Source organism: Rosa chinensis, chromosome 4 (genome assembly GCF_002994745.2).
Source record: "Rosa chinensis cultivar Old Blush chromosome 4, RchiOBHm-V2, whole genome shotgun sequence".
Classification (NCBI taxonomy): domain Eukaryota; kingdom Viridiplantae; phylum Streptophyta; class Magnoliopsida; order Rosales; family Rosaceae; genus Rosa; species Rosa chinensis.
In genome coordinates this window covers 19,100,479-19,123,377 of record NC_037091.1, presented here as the reverse complement: position 1 = coordinate 19,123,377, position 22,899 = coordinate 19,100,479, and the positions used below count along the sequence as shown (strand labels likewise).

At 37.3% G+C, this 22,899-nt stretch overlaps 2 protein-coding genes and 2 long non-coding RNA genes across 8 annotated transcripts; all 4 read left to right on the top strand.

Moving 5' to 3' along the window:
* Window positions 1–4,661: 4,661 nt before the first annotated feature.
* Window positions 4,662–9,348, top strand: LOC112196060 (lysine--tRNA ligase, cytoplasmic). The gene is made up of 14 exons (XM_024336344.2): window positions 4,662–4,822; window positions 4,926–5,001; window positions 5,395–5,460; window positions 5,567–5,720; window positions 5,809–5,908; window positions 6,640–6,725; window positions 6,860–6,978; window positions 7,161–7,223; window positions 7,382–7,507; window positions 7,625–7,907; window positions 8,013–8,269; window positions 8,466–8,609; window positions 8,708–8,776; window positions 8,861–9,348. The coding sequence occupies exons 1-14, from the start codon at window positions 4,746–4,748 to the stop codon at window positions 9,077–9,079; spliced, it is 1,839 nt and encodes a 612-aa protein (XP_024192112.1). The 5' UTR covers window positions 4,662–4,745; the 3' UTR covers window positions 9,080–9,348.
* A 278-nt stretch (window positions 9,349–9,626) lies between these two features.
* On the top strand, window positions 9,627–12,520 carry LOC112196058 (probable pre-mRNA-splicing factor ATP-dependent RNA helicase DEAH5). Of its 4 annotated transcripts, none has more exons than XM_024336342.2 (3): window positions 9,696–9,773; window positions 9,805–9,824; window positions 10,092–12,520. In XM_024336342.2, exon 3 carries the CDS (start codon window positions 10,162–10,164, stop codon window positions 12,349–12,351), a length of 2,190 nt encoding a protein of 729 aa, XP_024192110.1. In that variant the 5' UTR covers window positions 9,696–9,773; window positions 9,805–9,824; window positions 10,092–10,161; the 3' UTR covers window positions 12,352–12,520. The 4 variants fall into 4 exon arrangements, with proteins under 4 accessions (XP_024192108.1, XP_024192110.1, XP_024192109.1 ...); XM_024336341.2 differs by having other exon boundaries at window positions 9,697–9,773; window positions 10,029–12,520; XM_024336340.2 differs by having other exon boundaries at window positions 9,627–9,824; window positions 10,029–12,520.
* Window positions 12,521–15,980: 3,460 nt separating this feature from the next.
* LOC112198456 lies at window positions 15,981–20,275 on the top strand. 2 transcript variants are annotated; one of them, XR_005810162.1, is made up of 8 exons: window positions 15,981–16,269; window positions 16,443–16,573; window positions 16,689–17,460; window positions 17,633–17,938; window positions 18,080–18,734; window positions 19,515–19,748; window positions 19,836–19,920; window positions 20,245–20,275. It is a non-coding gene; the product is annotated as an uncharacterized LOC112198456 (long non-coding RNA). The 2 variants fall into 2 exon arrangements; XR_005810161.1 differs by lacking the exon at window positions 20,245–20,275 and having other exon boundaries at window positions 19,836–20,043.
* A 94-nt stretch (window positions 20,276–20,369) lies between these two features.
* LOC121052542 lies at window positions 20,370–21,383 on the top strand. The gene is made up of 2 exons (XR_005809399.1): window positions 20,370–20,823; window positions 21,014–21,383. It is a non-coding gene; the product is annotated as an uncharacterized LOC121052542 (long non-coding RNA).
* The last annotated feature ends 1,516 nt before the right edge of the window (window positions 21,384–22,899 follow it).

The window sequence follows — 22,899 nt, the reverse complement described above, 5'->3', positions numbered from 1 at the left end:
ATGACTTCTCTCACTAAGTGACAAAGAAGGAGAGGGCAAAATTGTCTAAAAAATAAATAAAAAAGAAAAAACAAATATTTAATTAGACATTAGGGAAATAATCTCTCAGAGTGTTTGGGTAAGTGGGTATTATTAGGGGGCAATAAATTCAGACGCCGGAATCCGGTCACCAGTCCGGTAGTCGGATTCCTGTGACCGGAAGCCGGAGTCTCCGATCGGCCACTAGTCATCGGAGTCCGGCAAAGTCTCCGATGACTTCTCTCACTAAGTGACAAAGAAGGAGAGGGCAAAATTGTCTAAAAACTAAAAAAAAAAAGAAAAAAAAATATTTAATTAGACATTAGGGAAATAATCTCTCAGAGTGTTTGAGTAAGTGGGTATTATTAGGGGGCAATAAATTCAGACGCCGGAATCCGGTCACCAGTCCGGTAGTCGGATTCCTGTGACCGGAAGCCGGAGTCCGCTACCGGAGTCTCCGATCGGCCACTAGTCATCGGAGTCCGGCAAAGTCTCCGATGACTTCTCTCACTAAGTGACAAAGAAGGAGAGGGTAAAATTATCTAAAAAAAAAATAAAAAAAAAAAAAAAATTTAATTAGACATTAGGGAAATAATCTCTCAGAGTGTTTGGGTAAGTGGGCAATCTCTTAAAGTGTTTGGATAAGTGGGCAATTTTCAAGCTAAAATTGAGTAAATGATTATTTCCCCATTTAACTTTGTCTTAAGCATAGCTCAGTCTAATTTTTATTATTTTCACAAGATCATCCCATTTCAATGCACATTCTTGTTTTGTTTGCTAATGACATATTAACATAAGGCTCAGTCTAATTTTTTCATCTGTTTATGTATAGTAAAGAACTTTCTTTGTTGCTTTTGGACGAAACAATGATGTATTTCACTAAATTATTTAAGGTTAGTGTCATTTAATTTTCAATTTATTACAGTAGATGACACTTGATTAGGTGTAAAACTACATTTCATAGCTTCCTTCTTTGTTGAGTCATTTGTAGATAGCAGATGAAAGAGTTGAAGATTGCAGCTAAGGAAAATCAGTACTCATTGAAAAGGGCAGTACTTTTTTCTTTCATTTGGCTTTTGCTGGATCATGATTATTTAGTCCATATAATACGTACTGAAAAAACAAGTATGGAAAATCATTATATACCATGATGGACTAAATAACCAAGTTGACAATCATTATATAACATCGAGATTATTTAGTCCAACTTATTAGTACGTATGGGAAATCATTAAATAACTATGGTACTTATTAGCCATTCTTTAAATTGGCAAGCTGCTGTAGGTGTGTTTCCATAGTACTGAAAAAATAGTAAGTAAAAACCATAGTAAAATAATTATTTGTATTTTATGTATTATGGTATTGTTAATGCTTCAGATTTGGGTGGTAGCCCAAGTCTTTTAACGCTGGTCCGGTGGGCGGACCGCTGCTTGAAGGTATAGATGACTTCGGCTGTCTGCCAAGTGACACACAAAGAGCGTAAGAGGGGAGACCGCGTTAGGCGGTCTTCTCTTCTCCGATGCCTAAGTTAGTCGATGCATATTGGCATAATAACAGTAGGTAAAGCAGTTATTGCGTAATCAATGAGGAGAGAGGGGTTGACCTTTTATATGTGGGGAGGAAGCTGACTTCTCTCATGTTTTCGATGTGGGACTGATATGCTTCAGTTCCCAGCTTCTGGTGCCATCTTGGCGCGGCGCGTCCGAGGTGATCTGAGGGTGAGTCGTGGCTCAGGCAATAGCCTGTTTGGTGGTGTGTCCGTAGGTCACATCGTTGGGGGTAATCGGTACCGCTGGTGGTAGCATGAGCGTGGCTCATTATAGCTAATTATGCTTGGCAAATGCTTATGTAAGTACAAATAAGTATAATTGAATGGGAATATGAAGACGAGGAGATAGAAACGGAGAGACAAAGACCCAATATCGTCTTTCCAAATATCAACTGAAACGAAAATATTTTATTTTAGAAAATAAAACTTACGTGTCAAAATCTTATTGGGTCGTCAGACCATGTCAACACGGTGACATGGTGTTACGGGAGCACTGAAAAATTTCTCATAACGAGAAAACATAGTTTTGAGCTATAACATCAGATTTGGCACATAAATCACGGATATCTTCTTTTTCCAACTTAGAGGCCATGTAATGGATCTTAATCTTACCATTAAAACCTATTGGTTGTATTTTGTCCATAATGATTTGCATTAGTCTTAATGTTGCCACATTAATAAATGGAAAACCTGCTTAACCATGGTGATACATCTACATTAATTAGTTCAGTGACTTCGTTACTAAGAGCCAGGGGCGGCCCTGAGGTAGTGCAAGTGGTGTGGCTGCACTAGGCCTCCAATCTCAGGAGGCCTCAGATCTCAGAATATGTGTATATAACATATATTAACAAAAAATGTCAAACAATTTTATGAAATGCGAAGTAGTCCAGTTGGCCAAGTCATTGTCCATTTTCCACCAATGACCTGTGTTCGATCTGTAGTAATCTCTCTTTTATTTATTTTTTTTCATTTTTTTTCATTTTTTTTTGCTTTTCCTTTTTATATTCTCATGTCTTTTCATTTCTTTTTCAACTAATTTTCCTATCTATTATGTTTTTCATTCTTATATATTATTTTTATTTGCCTTGTTATATTAATTTGACCAAGTTTTTATAATATATTTTTTTATGTTGGAATTAGTAAGGCCTCATTTAGATTTTTGCTCCAGGCCTCCACAACTTCAGGACCGGCCCTGCTAAGAGCCACAAGGTTTTCTAATGTACCATCCAACTCGGCCAACTCTGCATCAATATACTGAATACGGGTATCACGATAGTTCATGCGACCCAAGTGATGAATATGTTATTGTTGTCGAGGTCTGAGATGATTTTGGAGATCAGTAATTCCATCGTAGTCGAGTTTGTTCGTAGTTTACCGCGGCCAATTCATGTGTAGTCATCCTTTCCCTAGCGTTTATCAAGAGCATTAAAAAAATTATTGTTTTTGGGGCATGATGAACTTAATTACATTAAAGAAATCTCGTGATTGGCCATATCCTGAGGAAGACGCCGGAGAAGTTGAGAGTACGTGGTGATTGCATTTCCATCGCCAGTGATAGTCTAATACTATTGTGTAGAAATGAGAAAAAGAAATACAGAGCAAAATGAGAAAATTGTCATTGATTTTTATTTTTTACGACTTTTTACTCCGTGAATAAAACCATCATGTTCATTTTTCCTCAAAAAGGTGTACAAAGTTTTTGCACAAATAAAGAAGAGGTAAAGTGAATGAGGATCACCTTGCCTAGTCATTTAGAATGACAGATTAATTTTCCAAAAGAACCCAACTTCACCCACGAAACTCATCTTTGGGTGCATTAAGAGTTTGCAAAAGCAATGTTATATGTGCATCTGCTTCAATCTCAGTACTTTTGTACACAATTTCATAGCATAGTATATAAGAGATATACAATAAAGCCATGATTTAACTAGCACGAAGGCTCGAGAATCTTTCAAAAGGTGGGCGTTCCACTCTTATGAACTATCCCTCCCAATTACGTAACAACGCTACAATCATGAATTTTATTCTCCATATCGATTGTTGCATCACAACCTACCCCAGAGGCTTTCAATGACGAGCAATGTTACTTAGCTCATTAAATTTGCAAGCAGCTTCTAAATTAGTAATTGCAACTTTGCTTCAGATAACTTTCAGTGAATAAGAGAAACAAATATGGTGAAAGTAAATCTCCGATCACTCTAACTAGTTAGCTTGTGTTATGGAATGAACACATTGCACGATCAACCTTGCCAAATTCTTTGGAATACCCAATTAAGCATCACTCACTCTAAAAACTCTCATTTGACCTTCTTAGTGATATAGGTTGTTTATACCTAACTTTAAGACCATATTATTACAACTGGAATTGAGAGAATTATAGGACTGTCCGACGAAAAAGAATATGGAGATTTGTTCAATCACCGGCTCTATTTGAGTGTTTGTGACGACAAAATGACTTGTAGAAGAGGTTCAAAGAGACCAAGAAAGCCAACATTATGCTTCCCCGCTTTCTTCCCACCTCCATTTTTGTTTGAATTACCGTTACCCAATTTGATTGGAGCACAACCGTAACCCTAAATTGATTTCTTTCTTGACCAATAAACATAGAGATTTCAGATCACTTGTCTCTTCTGCTAATAACCTCAGAACCTCCGTCCTTGCAAGAGATTATGTGATATGTAAGACTTAAAAAAATCATTAATCATTAGCTTCTATCTTAATTTTTATCGGCTCTCATATAATAATTATTTTTTCTTGTAGTTTATTTCTCATAATTTTTATCTTTTTCATACAAATGAAAAATTTTCATTTTCCAATAAATTTACTTATTCTTTTAGGTCAAGCGTTTTACTCCCACGGTAAAGAAAGGTCATATGAACTGCCCGAGATTCATGAAACTTATAGTTATACCGAATTTCGCATTTATTTAGTTCAGCCTAATCAATAAATCAATTATTCGAAATCGAGACCCCAAACCAAACTACTTTATTCGAACCGTACTAAAAATTGTAGAAGAAAAACCAGACCGAACCGGGTTTATTCGTTTCTAAACCGGAAGACCCAACCCGACCCGGCTAAACTAAAAACCCTAGCCCCTCTCTCTCACTCTCACACAGAACAAAACCCTCAAAAGCCTCCTCTCTCTCTCTTTCCTGTCAGGAGAGTTGTCGCCGTTGTTATGGAAAAAGCCGTTGACGAAGCAACGAAGGCCGTCTCGGATTTGGCAATGGAGGGGGAAGGCAGCAAGAGCAAAAAGTAGGTTCCTTTGTTTCCCTTTTTTTGTAATTCAATCAATTTTGGGTTTTTAGAACTGAGAGACGGATTTGCTTTGGGATTTGTGCCGTGGACGCTTTTGCAGTGCGCTGAAGAAGGAGCTGAAGAACAAGCAGAAGGAAGAGGAGAGGCGCCGCAAGGAGGAGGAGAAAGCTAAACAGGTAACCCGATTTTTGGAATTCCGGTTTCGGTGTAGAATGAGGGAGAGTGTTACTAGATTGATCGAGTTTGTTCTGAATGTAGAGTTCTCTATGCTCACATGGACTGTTTTTGGGAATATGGATAGGATAAATGATGTGAATAGTTTAGTTTTTGGTGTGCTGAATACAATGCTAGGCAGCACAACTTGCTTGTTTGTTGCGTGTGGTCATCGGAAAAAAGTTGGGATGAGAGGCGTTTTCGTTTAGGTGTGCTGTGTGATAACCATGAAAGTGAATCGGTGCTAAATAATCATGATATGTTATTCATTGTGGGTTTTGAATCTGGATGCAAGTGAATGATGATGCGTAATGCGGTTGTGTGATGATATGTTAATTAACTATTTGAATTTCCAGGCTGCTGCCACCGCATCACAGCCAAAGAAAAATGCAGCTACTGAAGATGAAGAAATGGACCCGACGGTATGCACAGTTTTTCATCTAATGGTTACTGTTGGTATTTTGATCTTACTCTGCTATAATCCGGACCTTATATTTTGGTTTTGTTCTTTCATTGTTCTTCTTGCAGCAATATTTTGAAAACAGGCTCAAGTATCTTGCTTCAATAGAAAACGCATATCCTCACAAATTCAATGTTACAATGTCTGATCGAATATTTCTGGAGAAGTTTGAAGGCCTAGAAAATGGGGAGCATAAGGAGGATATCACTGTTTCATTGGCAGGTATTAAAAGATAGTAACTTTTATTTTTTATGGGTGTCATTTGTCACTTTCATTCTGTTTGTTAATCTGAATTTTTTTCTTATACAAGGGCGAATCATGAGCAAAAGATCGTCCAGCTCAAAGCTTTTCTTTTATGATTTGCATGCCACTCCTGGTGGTTGGAAGGTCCAAGTTATGGCGGATGCCAGGTATTTATGTGTTCTATATGAAAATCTCCCTTGGGCTGGGAATAGGATTATGACTTTGTAATGGCTGTATGTATATTGGCAATTAGTAAATAACATTTAGTAGGTTGGTCGATAAAGGACTTGTGGCTTGAGTGATACTCATATTTGTTTCTACTTTATTTTTTAACACTGTTAAAATTGGTTATATTTGATTTTTCACCCAAGTTGTTTATCATAAATACAATTCTCTCAGTACATGACAGGAACCGGTTCTTATCAAATTTTCTCATTTCCAACTATGCCGTGAAAAGAAATATCTTGATCTATACGAGTAAAGTTTATGTCTTGTCTATCAGAAGTATAGACCTCATTGTTTTAATGTGTTGTTGGCTGATATTTCACCCAAGTTGTTTATTATAAATACAATTCTCTCTGTACATAACAGGAACGATTCTTATCAAATTTTCTCATATCAGAATTAATCTTTCAACTATGCTGTGAAAAGAAATATCTTGATCTAATCAAGTGAAGTCTAGATCTTGTCTAACAGAAGTATAGACCTCATTGTTTTAAAGTGTTGTTGGCTGCCACTCCCATGGATTCACCTGTGATTGGATGCATCTATTTTGTTCTTTGGCATAATCTTTTCTGTACATCAGTACTCCTTGTGTCCTGTGTCCTGTGTTCAGTTTTTTTTTTTTCCCTTTCAATATCATAGTTACTAAACATGTATTTATTTATTTTTTATGCAGGAAATCGGAGTTGGATGAATCTGAATTTTCTAGGTTCCACTCCAGTGTTAAGCGTGGTGATCTTGTTGGTGTTAGTGGGTTTCCAGGTTTGTGATAACTGTTAATTTGCTGAAGAATGTATAATTTTATTTAAGTTTTGAGTTTAGAATTGCTATGCAGATTTCTTTGGGACCTGGACAGAAAGGATTAGTCACATCTTCATTTTTTTTTTCACTTATAGGGAAAACTAAGAGGGGGGAGCTTAGTATTTTCCCAAGATCATTCACAGTGCTATCACATTGCTTGCATATGATGCCAAGGCAGAAAGCTGGGCCTGTCTCTGATAATGCCAATTTGAAGGTGAGGACTGTTTATTTTGTGATGATTTAGGAAGCTGTGAAAAGTTAGTTTTGAATATAGTGAAAATATAGGGTAGATTACACTTTAAAAAAATAAAAATAAAGGTGAAATGAGAGTAATGCGGTGATGAGGTTAGATACTTTTGTTGGTACTCTGAAAGATGACACTGTACAATTCTGCAGAAAACTGATGTATGGGTCCCAGGAAGTCCCAGAAATCCTGAAACATACATTCTGAAAGATCAGGTATTGATTGACAAAAATCTTGAACCTTTTGTTTTTCTGCAGTAGTGTTAACAGTAAGATTACAGTTCTGCAAGTTCAAATTTTAGTCGGTTATTATTTTTATTATTGTTACTTGTTAACTTGTCTTTTTTTTTTTCTTTTCTTTTTTTCTCTTCTAGGAAACTCGTTATCGACAACGTTACCTGGATTTAATGTTGGCTAGCGAGGTTCGACAAATATTCAAGACCAGATCCAAGATCATCAAGTACATCAGGAGGTATTTTGATGAACGCGATTTCTTGGAGGTAAGTTTCATCAGCCTGCTTCTTGAGTTCCCTGTGTTCGCATGGCAAATTCTTGATAGCACCTCACCTTGGGGTTGTCTTATTTGAATGTCATGTTGTTCTTACTCCCACCCCCAGGTTGAGACTCCAATGATGAACATGATTGCTGGTGGTGCGGCTGCCCGTCCGTTTGTCACTTATCATAATGATCTTAACATGAAGCTTTTCATGCGGATTGCACCCGAACTCTATCTCAAGCAGCTAGTTGTTGGTGGACTGGACCGTGTATATGAGATTGGAAAGCAATTCAGAAATGAGGGTATTGATTTGACACATAATCCTGAGTTCACCACATGTGAATTTTACATGGCCTATGCTGATTACAATGACGTGATGACGATGACCGAGGAAATGTTGAGTGGTGAGTTTTGATTGATCCATGTCTGAAGTTGTGCTTCCCTGCATTTTCCCATGTCCTTGAAGCCGCTTGGTTATTTCTTTTTCTGATATATTGAATTGAAAACAGGGATGGTCAAGGAAATTACCGGAGGGTACAAAGTTAAGTACCATTCAAATGGGCTTGATAAGGATCCTATTGAGATTGACTTCACTCCCCCTTTTCGAAGGATCGACATGGTTGAAGAACTAAACAAGATTGCAGGTCTCAACATTAATCCCAAGGATCTTTCCAGTGAGGAAGTTAACAGTTATCTTAAAGAGGCGTGCAAGAAGTTTGATGTCAAATGTTCTCCTCCTGAAACAACAGCTCGTTTGTTGGACAAGGTAAATGATTTTTTTTATCCTCCTGAATTTTCATTTGTACATTTGTTATGTAGTTTTGTGATATATAGATGGCTTTTTTTCCATCCAAAAAGAACAAGAGAATTTATAATGGTTAGAAAAAAGAAGCTAGTTCGGGTTTGGTGATTATGGTTTTGAAAATTGACTTGTGCATCAAAATTTATGTATATTCTTGCAGCTTGTGGGCCACTTTTTAGAGGAGACGTGTGTAAATCCAGCTTTCATTATCAACCATCCAGAGATAATGAGTCCGTTAGCCAAGTGGCATAGATCAAAGCCTGGCTTGACTGAACGGTTCGAGTTGTTTATCAATAAACATGAAGTATGCTTTACTAACTTGAAGACTTCAGTTAACTATTTATTCATTTGGCATTTTTTTCCCTTTCATTACACGTCTTAAAAATTAATGTTACTGCTCAGGTTTGCAATGCATACACTGAATTGAATGATCCTGTGGTACAACGCCAACGGTTTGCTGGTCAACTCAAGGTAGACTTAAACTGTTAAAATGTGGTATCTTGTAAGAAATTATTTGATGATCTTTTTCCTGAAGTTATGTCTTCTGAGTTTCAGGATCGACAGTCCGGTGATGATGAAGCAATGGCTTTGGATGAAACATTTTGTACCGCTCTTGAGTATGGGTTACCTCCTACTGGTGGCTGGGGTTTGGGTGTTGACCGCCTATGTATGTTGTTAACTGACTCACAGAATATTAAAGAAGTGCTTCTCTTCCCAGCCATGAAACCACAAGATGATCAACCTCCTGCAAAACCAACAACTGCAGGTGCTTAGGTGTTGGGAGTACTGGTTTTGCTACAGTCAGTCTTCTTTTTGTGCTTTTGATTAGACTTGGAAGTTGTGGGCATGTTGATGCCTGGGCGTACTTTTCTTACTACCATTTCCAAGTTATTGCTAGAATGCCCGATATTTAACTTATTTTTTGATGAACACCTAAAAATGTATTATTGCAGTAGATACTACAATCTCGATCATTTGTGAATGACAAAGTAATTACCTAAAGTTTGGAATCTTGGAATTGCTTTCAATTCTATTCTGTTAAATGCTGATTGCATATTGAAGTAAAAGAAACGATGTTGAACTGTTTTTTGTTTTTGTTTTCTGGACTCCGAGATAATGTCACAAAAACACAGACCACGAATAAATAACTAGGAACCGACTCAGGTTAAACTAGAAAATAAGAGGAGAGTGAGAGCGACAGGTTGAATTTGGGACCATAATCCAATGTGTGTTCCCCAAGATATTGGTCAATGGGAATTTGGAGTCACCCTAATAATACTGTTTTCTCGCAGCAGCCTTTTTAGACTTGGAATGATAATGTCAAACTAGTTCTACTTCATTCCAAAAAATATTAGGAAACAAAACTCGGCTTTCCCAGCAAACTGGGTGATCTTGTGTGCTGTGGATTTTTAACATTCTTCCCTCTTGATTTTCAACTTGATTTGAAGGGCGAGTTCGTCCAGGAAGACGATGCTGAATCATAAAAAGATCCGAAATGCCCAGCAGTCTCATAGAAAAGGTTTGTCTCTTGTCTTCATGTAAAGGTTTCTTATTTTTATACATATAGGTTCAATCAGAATTCAATTGGTTGTAGGAATTCCACCCTTTACATAAAAACTGAAATCCTGTTTCTGCAAGGAATAGCTTCAGATACTTACATATATACTTGTTCCTTATTAATTTTCATTAGTTGTAAGAATTACGCTTTCTTTTTTCCTTTAAGAATGGCCGTGTCTGAGCAAGACAGTGTTTTCGACAAGCTTGCATACCTTTCTCTGGTCTCCAGGATTTGCATAGAGCTTGAAAATCATGATGGGGGTCTTGGAGACAAAGTCTTGGCAAAGTTGATAGCCGACATGGGACGAAACTGTGAGGCAGTGGACGAGTTCCATAAAGAGTTGAAGCAAAACGGTATTGACCTGCCTGAAAATGTCATGTCTATTTTGTTAGCAATTATTCACTCTGTTCTTCCTCCTACAAAGGTTTCTGAGAAGAACAAAATCCCAGACATGGCAATTAACAATAGCATGCAAAGGCATCGAGATGATAAAAGAGGTCAAAGTGAGCTTAGGCGTAGAAGGAGGCATAGAAATTCACAGCAGAATAGGAACTTGCCAATATACAAGTTGAAGAATGAGCTTATTCAAGCTGTGCATGAAAATCAGGTTCTTGTTGTCATCGGTGAGACTGGTTCGGGCAAGACAACTCAGGTAACACAGTATCTTGCTGAAGCAGGTTACACCACAAAGGGCAAGATTGGATGTACTCAACCCCGTAGAGTTGCGGTGACGTCTGTGGCCAAGAGGGTTGCTGAAGAATTTGGTTGTGGATTAGGGGAGGAAGTGGGGTATGCTATTCGTTTTGAAGATTGTACTGGACCAGAAACTGTGATCAAGTACATAACTGATGGGATGCTCTTTAGGGAAATTTTGGTTGATAATGATCTTTCTCAGTACTCTGTGATCATGCTTGATGAAGCTCATGAAAGAACAATCTACACTGATGTCCTCTTTGGATTGCTGAAGCAACTAGTTAAACGACGTCCTGATCTTCGCTTGATTGTCACCTCTGCCACATTGGATGCTGAGAAGTTTTCGGCTTATTTCTTTGACTGTAAGATATTTACTGTTCCTGGTAGAACTTATCCTGTAGAATTGTTCTACTTGAATCAGCCCGAAAGGGATTACTTGGATTCAGCTCTATTAACTGTTGTGCAGATTCACTTGACTGAACCTGAGGGTGACATACTTCTCTTCTTGACTGGTGAGGAGGAGATTGAATCTGCCTGTCAGTCTCTGAATGAGAAGATGAAAGAATATGGCAAAGGCGTTCCAGAATTGATCATTCTACCGGCTTATGGTGCCCAACCTAGTGAAGAACAGGCAAAGATATTTAAGCCTACTCCTCCAGGGAAGAGAAAAGTGGTGGTGGCTACCAACATTGCTGAAGCTTCTTTAACCATTGATGGGATATTTTATGTCATTGATTCAGGGTATGCAAAGCAAAATGTGTATAATCCGAAGAAAGGGATTGATATGCTGACTGTAACTCCAATTTCACAAGCATCAGCCAAGCAACGAGCTGGACGTGCTGGGCGGACAGGACCAGGCAACTGTTACCGCCTTTACACTGAGGCTGCATTTAAGAATGAGATGTCGCCTACTACAGTTCCAGAAATCCAGAGAACAAATCTTGTATATACCACGCTTATGATGAAAGCAATGGGGATAAACGAGGTTCTATCTTTTGACTTCATGGATCCACCGCCTTCCCAAGCGCTTATTTCTGCTTCTAAACAACTGCAAAATCTAGGAGCATTGGATGCAGAGGGGTCGGTGACAAAATTGGGTAGTAGAATGGCAGTGTTGCCTCTAGATCCACCTTTGTCGAAGATGCTGCTTGCCAGTGTGAACCTTGGATGCAGTGAGGAGATTTTGACCATCATTGCAATGGTTGAGGCTGGCAATATCTTCTACAGGCCTAGAGGAAAACAAGCTGAAGCTGATCAGAAAAGGGCCAGGTTCTTACAACCTGAGGGAGACCATCTGACTTTACTTGCTGTTTATGAGGCATGGAAAGCTAAGAATTTCTCTGTACCCTGGTGTTCTGAGAACTTTGTCCAGTTTCGGTCACTGAGCAAGGCTCGGGATATCAGGAGACAGCTTCTTACTGTCATGGACAAGCATGAATTAGAGGTTGTAAGTGCAGGAAGAGATCGCACAATGATCAGAAAGGCGATTGTAGCTGGATTCTTCTTCCAAGTAGCTAAAAGGGATCCACACGAGGGTTATAGAACCTTTGTTGATAATCAGCTAGTTTTTATCCACCCGAGCAGTGTTCTTTTCCGGAGACAACCAGATTGGGTCATCTACAATGAGCTGGTGATGACCACAAAGGAGTACATGCGCGAGATCAGTGTAATAGAATCTAAATGGCTCATGGAACTGGTGCCGGGATTTTTTAAGGTAACAATTCCTTCAAGGATGAGCAAGCGGAAACGTCAAGAAATTGAACCATTTAGTAGACAGTGTGCTTCGTATGTGTAGATCTGAAGTTGTAAATAGTACTCTTGTTGGCAAAGCATGTAGATATTGTTGTCAAAACTTTGTATTCAGGTATGGATGCCGTAGCTATGATTTAACTATTTCCGCCAAGTACAGACACTATTTGTTCCATGTTTAATTTTCGAATGCGAATCATTTGTCAGTTTAATCATGTTTACTGTCTTATACTGGCGATGCTGTTCTTTTTTTTTTTTTTTTTATCCAATTGTCAAATGACTATGAATTTAGGTGGCTTAGGAGTTCAATGTTATGCATGAAAATGTTTGCAATGACCATTTTGATGCATGGGGAGAGAAAGAGCCATAGTTAATTTCTGTCAGCAATACGTAATGAAGTCTTCATGCATCATTGTTGAGATAATGGCCTTATTAAGAGTTTAGACCAACTGCTTGTTCAGCTGGCTAGCATTGTTTAGTAAAGCTTCCAGATAGTTTAAGGCAGCTGGTTAGTCAGCAATAATTTCTCCAGTGAATATTATACAGATAAGATCTGAAACAACTTGTTTTTGGTCTAAGAGTATTGTATATTTGTTAGTTTAGTTTTGATCTCGACTTTCTTGTCAAAAAAATAAATAGAATGTATCCCCAGGCACATGCATTCTGATCCTTCAAGAGGCATGTATATGAGTTTTATATGTTTGCAGTTTTGCACTCGGTGACGTGCATGACACTCATCATCCTTTTCATTTTTTTATTTTTTATAGTTTCAGATGATCGAATTTGTAATAATCAAGTTCCATAATTATGTAATAACAATATCTGAAAGAGAGTGAAATAAACGTGATCTGAAGTTGAGGATTATAAAAAATCTATAACAGCAAACACAAGTCATATAAAAGTAGTTCATCGTTAGCTCTTTCTTTGTAAGTGTCTTAATTTGCTGCAGAGTACGTTTACTTTACCCTCTGAAAGGTAGGGAAGACTAGGCTATTAGCATCAAGGAGATCAAGGAGTGTGCACGGAACTGTAAGATTTCATGTTTCTACAAAATTCTAGCAACTTAACATAATCCATGTTTGACAAGAGAATGTAATCCATGTTTGACAAGAGAATGTTATATAATTAGTACCCTTTATTTTTTTGTGCCTTCTTCTTAATTTGCATGCATACTCCGGTATACTTTCAGCTTAGTTCTGCATAAGAAATCATTTTCTTAAAAGGATTCATATACACGGTTCTCAATTTTGACAATTCTCACACTCATCCAAGTTTTGATACCACTCGGCTACTGTGGGATTTACCAAATCAGTCTTCTTGTTGGCCTGAAGTATATTTCATTGCCTTTAAAAAGACAACCAGTTCACTACCACTAACCTCAACGATGCTGGTCGTAGAGTATCTATCAAAGAAAGTTTCGTTGAAGAGGAACATGCCAAGGGATTTGCCCTAGGACAACCTCATCAATCCAAAAAAAAAAATGGAACGTTGGATATTCACAACGCCGGATTACGACGACTTTCGAACTACATGTATCATCAACGACAAGGTATGCTCGGTAATAATTGATAATGGTCTACGAGAGAACTTTGTAGCAAACAAAGTTGTGGATTATTTTCAATTACCGACAGTGAAGCTGAGTGATCCATACTGGATTCCATTTGGAGAGGATGAATATGCACAAGTAACAGAGGTTTGTAAAGTTCTTGTCTCTATGGGAAAATTTTACAAAGAAGAGATTACTTGTCATGTGATTGATATGGACGACACTAATATGCTTTTTGGAAGACCATGGCATGATAGCGTCAAAGGTGGTTATTGCAATGACAACACATATTTATTTAGATGGGAGTCGCGCAAAATTAAAATCCAGCCTGGAAGGAAGAACATCAAGAATGACTATCATGAGGTGTGTGAAAAGGAACATGAAGAAGCCACTTTGAAGATTGAAGAGAAACTCATTAAGGACAAGGAAGCTAATTCATTCATCACATCGATATCCATGTCATGCATGCCTAATTGTGTTCAAGATCAACCCAAGGAGAAGTCAATGCCCATTCCTTTTCAAGTGGAGGAGTTCAAGTTTCAAGATGCTTATTCTAAACTTGTCTACGGTATTGGATTCATGGTGATACCTTTTAATTTTGAGAATATTGAAGTTGATGGCTTATCATGTTTTATTCCTACTAATGATTGAGTTGCATACAAGAGGAACTTGAGTTCGAGTTCTTATCAAGTGGAGGAGACTGATGTAGGACTAGATTTTAGCCAATTTCAACCAAAAATCTCGAAAAGAAAGAAGCGTCTTCACATTAAGAAGAATAATTTGACTATTGGAAATTGGTATTCAAATAGGCTTCTTAATGATGGAATTAATCATAAATTACTCTTTTGGATATATCGGGATTCTCGAGCAAAATCTTGATTGGGATTCCAAGCGTAATATTCTTTAGTATCTAGGATTTTATTTCTGATTTTTATTTAATGAGGTTTAATTAGGTTTTCTAGTTTTAGTCTATAATAAATTATTCTTTTCATTTTCTAGTTGTATTAGGTTTATGCTATGTGCCCTACATATAAGGCACATCTTATATTGTAATTTTAATTCAAGTTATCAATAAAAATCCAAATATTAGAGAAGTTTCTCTATCTTTCTTACGGCTGTGTCCGTAATTGCTAGTGGATTCTAGCTTATCTCATATGGCTTTCGATGCTTGATGGAGCCTCTTACTATCGTGTTTACGCTTCCAGCATCATTTGGTATCAGAGTAGGTATCGCCCGCTTCTTAGCAGACGACGATCCAAGGGAGATGATAGCGTCAAAGGTGGTTATTGCAATGACAACACATATTTATTTAGATGGGAGTCGCGCAAAATTAAAATCAAGCCTGGAAGGAAGAACATCAAGAATGACCATCATGAGGTGTGTGAAAAGGAACATGAAGAAGGCACTTTGAAGATTGAAGAGAAACTCATTAAGGACAAGGAAGCTGATTCATTCATCACATCGATATCCATGTCATGCATGCCTAATTGTGTTCAAGATCAACCCAAGGAGAAGTCAATGCCCATTCCTTTTCAAGTGGAGGAGTTCAAGTTTCAAGATGCTTATTCTAAACTTGTCTACGGTATTGAATTCATGGTGATACCTTTTAATTTTGAGAATATTGAAGTTGATGGCTTATCATGTTTTATTCCTACTAATGATCGAGTTGCATACAAGAGGAACTCGAGGTCGAGTTCTTATCAAGTGGAGGAGACTGATGTAGGACTAGATTTTAGCCAACACTACTAGAAATCTGTTCATAGACATCGCATGTTTTAAATCGGTCAGACTTGCCCACGATGTAAAAAAGTAATCTAACATCGTTTTACGAAAATACCGATTTAAATGTATATCATTAACATCGGTTCTTAAAATGACCGGTGTTAAAAGTTTTGTTTGAAAATTTGCGGGAACCTATTTTTGCAAAAAGCGCTAAGTCTTTAAGTGAAATGAGGAAGCGGGGACTAAAACTCAAAATTTTCACACTAAGAAAAAAAATTGCACCCGACCCCAAAACTGAAACACAAACCCTAAGCTCCGTCCTCAACCCAAACTCGAGCTCCTCCTAAAATCGAGCTCCTCTTCCCCATCACAATTGACCCTCCTCCATTCTCAGGCGGAATTGAAGCGTCGAGATCCCGACCTCGATCTAAAATTGAAGTAACAGCTCTGAATCCTGAGCTCGGCCTCGATCTGAGATTGGCAGAGTTGAAGAAATTAAAGAAGAATGGTTCTTTCCTCTCAAGCCCCACCGAAGTCGGGGTTGGAGCCCTAAACCCGAACACAGCAACCCAGCTGCACTCAACTGCACCGTTTCTGACTCTCTCCATGACTCCGTGTCTTCGTCTCCGCCGTTTCTGACTCTCCGTCTCCGCCTCTCCGGTCTCCCATCTCCGAGTCTCCGTCTCCGAGCTCCAGGTATCTCTCTCTCCCAGTCTCCCTCTCCGTCTTCTTCTACTCCTCTTCCTCTTCTTCTTCTCTTCTTATCTTCTTCTTCTTAATCTGATTGAATCATAAATCACCCATTTGAAATTGAAATTGAATGGTTACCTTGAGTTTGAACGTACTGTTGATTTTGTTATGCTTTTGAGATTGGACGGTCTGGAGGTTGAAATGTTTTTCTTGGCGATTTGGTGATTGAGGATTTGGCAAGCATGGCAGAAGTACATTGATATTGTTAGTGAGCTATATCGATCCTACTTGGACTGATGGTTTGATTGTGGTGAGTGGTCTCGCTAGTCCTTGTTGTTTTCGATGTTTCTCTGTATTAGTACAGTGGTGTAGTTACTTACTTTCTGTTTGGTTTTCTTGTCGGATTATTTGTTTTGTATTGCTAGAAGAGCAAAGGTGGAGATGGTAGCTCGATTGGTAATGATTCAAAAAGATCAATGGGACCGGTTTTCAGCACTTCTGTTTATGAGGAGGGATCTGAAAATGATTTGTAAGCTTCTTCACTACTGCTAACTATGGGAGGTTTGATATATTAGGAGTTCATTGTTATATCTACATGGTTTTTGATGCTTTAAGTTCTGCTGAAACTGTCATAATCATGTTCAGCATTTTTTGTATGCTTGAGTTAGCTTTTTTGTTGTTTAATTTATCAGCTCAGTTTGCGAACTAGAAGTGGAGATTACTTGTATCTTGGAATAGTGATTGTGGTGGTCTTGTGTCTTGTCTGTGAACACTATAAGTTGCACAATTGGAAGGCTGATTGAGTACTTGGTACTAATTATGTGAAGTTTTATACACGATCTGACCTTGCTCTTTGTGTATAAAAAAAGATTCACGTACAATGTAAATTTGAACTTGCTATGCTATGTCTAATGTGAATTTAGTTCAACTTCTATTGTTCATAATACTCCAACTCCTGAAGAGGTATATTCGACATTTGTTCTATCCTCCTTTTTATTATGTCCAAAAATATGTGGAGGAGATGGACTACAATCATTTCTGACTACTTTTGGAACTGCTACGGTTCTTATGGAAGACAATGGTGAAGAATTTGGTCATCTTGGGAGGAACAGACCTTCACTGAGGTTGCAAGAATAGAGGCATGGAATCAGATTTCTTGCATTTTAAACATACAGTGTTCTCTAACTAGCTGAACAGGTATATGCTTAAATGAGTTTGATTCACTTAGTTCTATAGAATGGTTTGGTCTGATAATATACGTGTACGTTACAAATATGGGGACATTTGAAAGCATATTAAATTCTTCTGTTTCTTTGTTAGCCAGACAAAACCTTGTCTGATGCAACTTATATGTTTAAAACATTTTCAGAAAATAATTATAAGCTGGAAGTCTTCGAGCAAGCAAGATTGGTAAATGAGAAGAAACTTGATTTGGGACCAAGTTTGTGGTACTCAACAAGAGAAGATCAGCAAATACTGAACCCCTTGCATTCAAATCCAAACATCAGTAACTACAGTTGCACTATGCATACTGTGCAGTAGACGACAGATATCTTCAAATAATTTCAGAAGGCTGAGGGATGATGAGTGCAGTTTATGTGAATTTGTGCCTCTTTTGGGGAACATGGTGTCCGTTGAATCACTGCAGTTATGTTTTGTCATGAAAACCAAAGAGGTATATAGGCGTTGAGTTTCAAGATACAGTTATCATGAATTTTAATCTTTAATTCGAGAGTCCAAGATTGATTGTCTTATTTAATTCAGGCCATAGGTAACAATATCTTATTGTATTTGGTATGTGTTCATATTCTTGCAGTACTCCAGAAGGATTAATGATATATTGTGAAGATCAAGTAAGGTTTCTCAAGGGGTGTGCACTAAGAGATGTGCGTAGACAGACCTGAATCATCATCTGTTAGTTGCCTAGCTTGTCGAAGAGGAAGGTTGGGGAGCCCAATAAGGAGGAAAATGTAACTCTTGGACCTGAGGTGGAGAGAACTTTTTTGGAGTTGATACTCATATTTATGCATCCACTCTTTGAGTGATCCCTTCATTTTTGTGATGGACTTGCAAATGCTACCAAGCATGCTTGCAGCACAGTATGTATCTACATGGTGCAAGATGCTTGCATATAGAGCTCAGGGCTGCTAGTCCAGGTGCTGAATCAGCAATGCGAGCACTTGATCTTGCTGACATGCCCAATTTCCACCAACTGTAGCCACTGAAAGCTTGGCGGGCACTCTGGGACATATATAGAAGGTTGACATTTCTCAAATGTGAGGTTTCAGATGTTGCTCTCATTTCTCGTACATTTGGGTTTGGTTGGAGGTGAAACCAATTCTGTCTCAAAGTTGCAAAGACAGGCAAGGCCCAGACTGGTCCAAGATTTCTCACATCCCAAACATCAAAATTGATCGCAAAATTGTACAAAAAGATGGAGTCTGGATTTGATCGCCCATCTGATTTCTTGGGTACGTACCAATCATTTTCTTTCTTCTTTTATCTGTTAATTTCCAATTATCAAAATTGATCCACTGCATGCAGAATTTGATTATTAAGTCTCTCTTTTGACTGTCCAAAGATGATGATGATCTAACTCTAGCTTGAGATCAAACCAGAGCAGTCCCTTGGCCAAGCCAACCAAGGCAACTGCGTTGAGTCTCTAGCTTTAGGAAGGCCTAAATGAAAAGGAAAATAACAAAACCTGAAGAAGCTTACAGCTTTAGTTTTGCAGTAGTAAAAAGATTCACCAATTTAGTCCATAATGTAAATTTGCCCTTGCTCTGCTCTAATTTAAATTTAGTAAACAATGTATTTTATTTTAACAAAGCCTGACATTTCTGATCTTTGCTGCTCTTGTAGTCTCAGCCTCTACTTTCAAATGCTAATTAATATTTATTTGTGTTTGTTTTTATGTTCTGTTTTCTCTATTCAAAACTCAATGGATTGATAGATCTTAAATTGATGCTCTCACCCAATCTATATCTCCTAGTCTCAGTTTCTACTCATTACTAAGTTAGGAAGGCACCTTCAAAATTTAGCCTTAGAACTCATTTTGCATTGGGTAAGGCCAATGATCAAACAAACTGTATATCAAGGCCAGGACTAAAATTGATAGCTGAGTAAGTTATCATCACTTAGTATATGAAATTTAGTTACATGGATTGAATTGCAAAACGGCTAATCTTCTCACTACACTTCAATCAATTATGAATGACTAATACATATTCTTGCTAAACTTATTATATTAGGCACAGAAGAAATTGATTGCAATGAAACAGTGGAACTGCAGAAATGATCCAAAAGTCTCATTTGAGTTCTCGTTCAAGACTTTCGTGTCATGCTGACCTCAGTATAGTATGGCAGATTGAAGACTTTGTGCAACTCCGTTTAATGTGTTTGGGAATTTCATATTCTCACCCAGTCATATCACCCTCCAGGATATCATCACTCCTCTTCTTTTTTATACCGCAGCTCCTTAAAAGGTAAATTAGTTTGTTTCAACATGTAATTTTGCAGTTGAACTAAATCTTTTTCTATGTTAGATTTGATATCTGATTTTCTTATCTCAGCGGCTCCAGATTTTCAAGGAATATTGGAAAGGTGGAAGCCTGGAATCTCATTGGATGTGACCTCTTTGCTGTAGGCCAAATTGAGGTCTCTTTCTTGTCACTCAGTTCATTATGTTTAGGATTTGACATCCTTAATTAAGAAACTTCGACTCAATTCGTCAATCACTTCTATTGTTCGTAATACTCTAGCTTCTGGAGAGGTATATTTGACATTTATTTAGTCCTCCTTTTGGAGTTATATATATATATATATATATATATATATATATATATATGCATGCTAAGTACTTTAGTGGTATTCTGTCTACAACGAGTGGTCTGAGTAGTTGCTATGTGCTTGAATGAGTTTGCTTCACTTAATTTTATATAACGGCTAGGTCCACTTAGCTAAATTTTCTGCTAAGTTTAGGGGGAATGTGAAAGAATGCTAAATCTCTATTATGTGAAGTTTTATACACGATCTGATCTTGCTCTTTGTGTATAATTTTATGTGAAGTTTCACTATCTAGTGTTTGTTATTTATATCATCACTATTTATTATCTTGTTACGTATTTTGGCAGAGAAAGGGGTGCCTAACTTCTATGCTCTATGCATTGCAAAACAATGACTATATAGACAAGGAGGTGGGTGTTGGTGCATATTGTTTCTCGTTTATAATGTTTACATGGTTGTAACTTATGTATAAAATCCTTCTTTGTTTTCTCTCGTATCTTCCCAATTAGATTACTTATCGTGATGAGCGAGGGGTGAGGCATCATGCATCTTAATTGGAGTGGAAATTTTTAGTATTTTCTGTGCAGATTTAGAACTGTTTTAGTATTATCGAGACTATCTTTGCATAATACTGATTTGAATATTGATGTGCATTTGCATTTGCATTTGGTTCTCTTGGGTTTTGTACAGATTAGCTTGGTAGAAATGCCAAAGCGTAGCAAGAAAAAGTTGATGGCTTTGACCACTAATGTGATGAGAGATGATAGTGATAAGGTAAAGTGGTCATGCTTATTCTCACTTGGTATTCCGATGTGAATTATGTGTATTGAGATTCACTGCCTTTTTAGTACCTTTTAAGCTTAGTCATGTCGGTCTTTCTTTTTGTTGAGTTTAGTAAATACCAGAAATCACTGTCATTAGGTTTATGTTGCACTGTGAAACTGACTTTGTCATTCTCTTGCAGGGCCTTGGATTACAGTAAGTTATGAAATATTTGGTTGCCAAATATGAAGAGCTAGGGTGTGAAGTGAAATGGATGGGCAAGCCTGATAAGGTGATCTAGTCACATTGGTCTGGTTACCGCTGTTAACTTCACTTCATGTGAACCTTTAGCTTAATACATATTTCTCTTGCACTTGACTACTAAGATGAATTTTGAGCAAGGCTACTTTTTGCTTTGAAGCAAACTTTGGTGTAGAAATTTTGAAGATTGTTGCTCATATGTTTCTAGGCTATCCTTTGTAGGTTTTGGGGTTTTCTTTTGTGACATATGTTCAATCATGAATTTGGAAAGAAAATTAATGGAAAGCCCCAATTTTTGGATGATTATGAAATGCATTTCTTTTCCTAGCAGCAGCTAGATGCAAACTTAGCTCATCACGCTTGTCAAAATGAAGTGAAGGATATAAAAGCATAATAAAACAGTAATGCCAAGGAAAACGAAGTCACTTGAGAGATTAGAAATCAGTATCAAAATGAAAATCGATGTCTTATGATTATTAATATATCGAGTTGTGTCCGCAGAATCGATGTACTCAAAACTAGTGCACATCGATTTTACAAAACAAAAGCGATGTCTACAATGAAACAACACATCGGTTCTAGAAAAAGCAAGCGATGTACATAAAACCATTGAACATCGTTTTGCTTAAATGAAAACGATGTGCTGTGTTAAATGAAACATCAGTCCTTAAAAAAAAACCGATGACGCCTAAAGATACAGACATCGTTCTTAAGAAAATAATGTGTCAAGCTACATGTAAAAATGCCCACGAACAAACAATACTCATGACAACTGATGTCTACAAGTGTACTGGACATCGCTTCTGGAATAGAAATCGATGCAAATGTTCACGTATGTATTGTTCGACATATACTTTATTAAGCATAAAATGTGAAAATATGAAGAATTAGACATACCTAACATACAAAAATATGATGATTATAACGATTATACATCGATTTGTTTTTTAGAATCGATGTTGGTTGTTGTCTGGGACATCGGTTGAAAACGCGCTTATATTGATGTCTATACTTTTCACTACACCCACTAAGACATCGGTCGAAAATTAGTTTAACATCGGTCCAGAACCGATGTCTATGAACAAAATTGTAGTAGTGCAATTTCAACCAAAAATCTCGAAAAGAAAGAAGCGTCTTCACATTAAGAAGAATAATTTGAATATTGGAAATTGGTATTCAAATAGGCTTCTTAATGATGGAATTAATCATAAATTACTCTTTTGGATATATCGGGATTCTCGAGCAAAATCTTGATTGGGATTCCAAGCGTAATATTCTTTAGTATCTAGGATTTTATTTCTGATTTTTATTTAATGAGGTTTAATTAGGTTTTTTAGTTTTAGTCTATAATAAATTATTCTTTTTGTTTTCTAGTTGTATTAGGTTTATGCTATGTGCCCTACATATAAGGCAAATCTTATATTGTAATTTTAATTCAAGTTATCAATAAAAATCCAAATATTAGAGAAGTTTCTCTATCTTTCTTACGGCTGTGTCCGTAATTGCTAGTGGATTCTAGCTCATCTCATATGGCTTTCGACGCTTGACAAAGCCTTTTACTATCGTGTTCACGCTTCCCGCATCATTAGTCTAATTAGGTTTGCTCGAGAATCCTGATATATCCAAAAGAATAATTTATGATTAATTCTATCATTAAGAAGCCTATTTGAATACCAATTTTCAATATTCAAATTATTCTTTTTAATGTGAAGATGCTTCTTTCTTTTCGAGATTTTTGGTTGAAATTCGCTAAAATCTCGTCCTACATTAGTCTCCTCCACTTGATAAGAACTCGACCTCGAGTTCCTCTTGTATGCAGCTCGATCA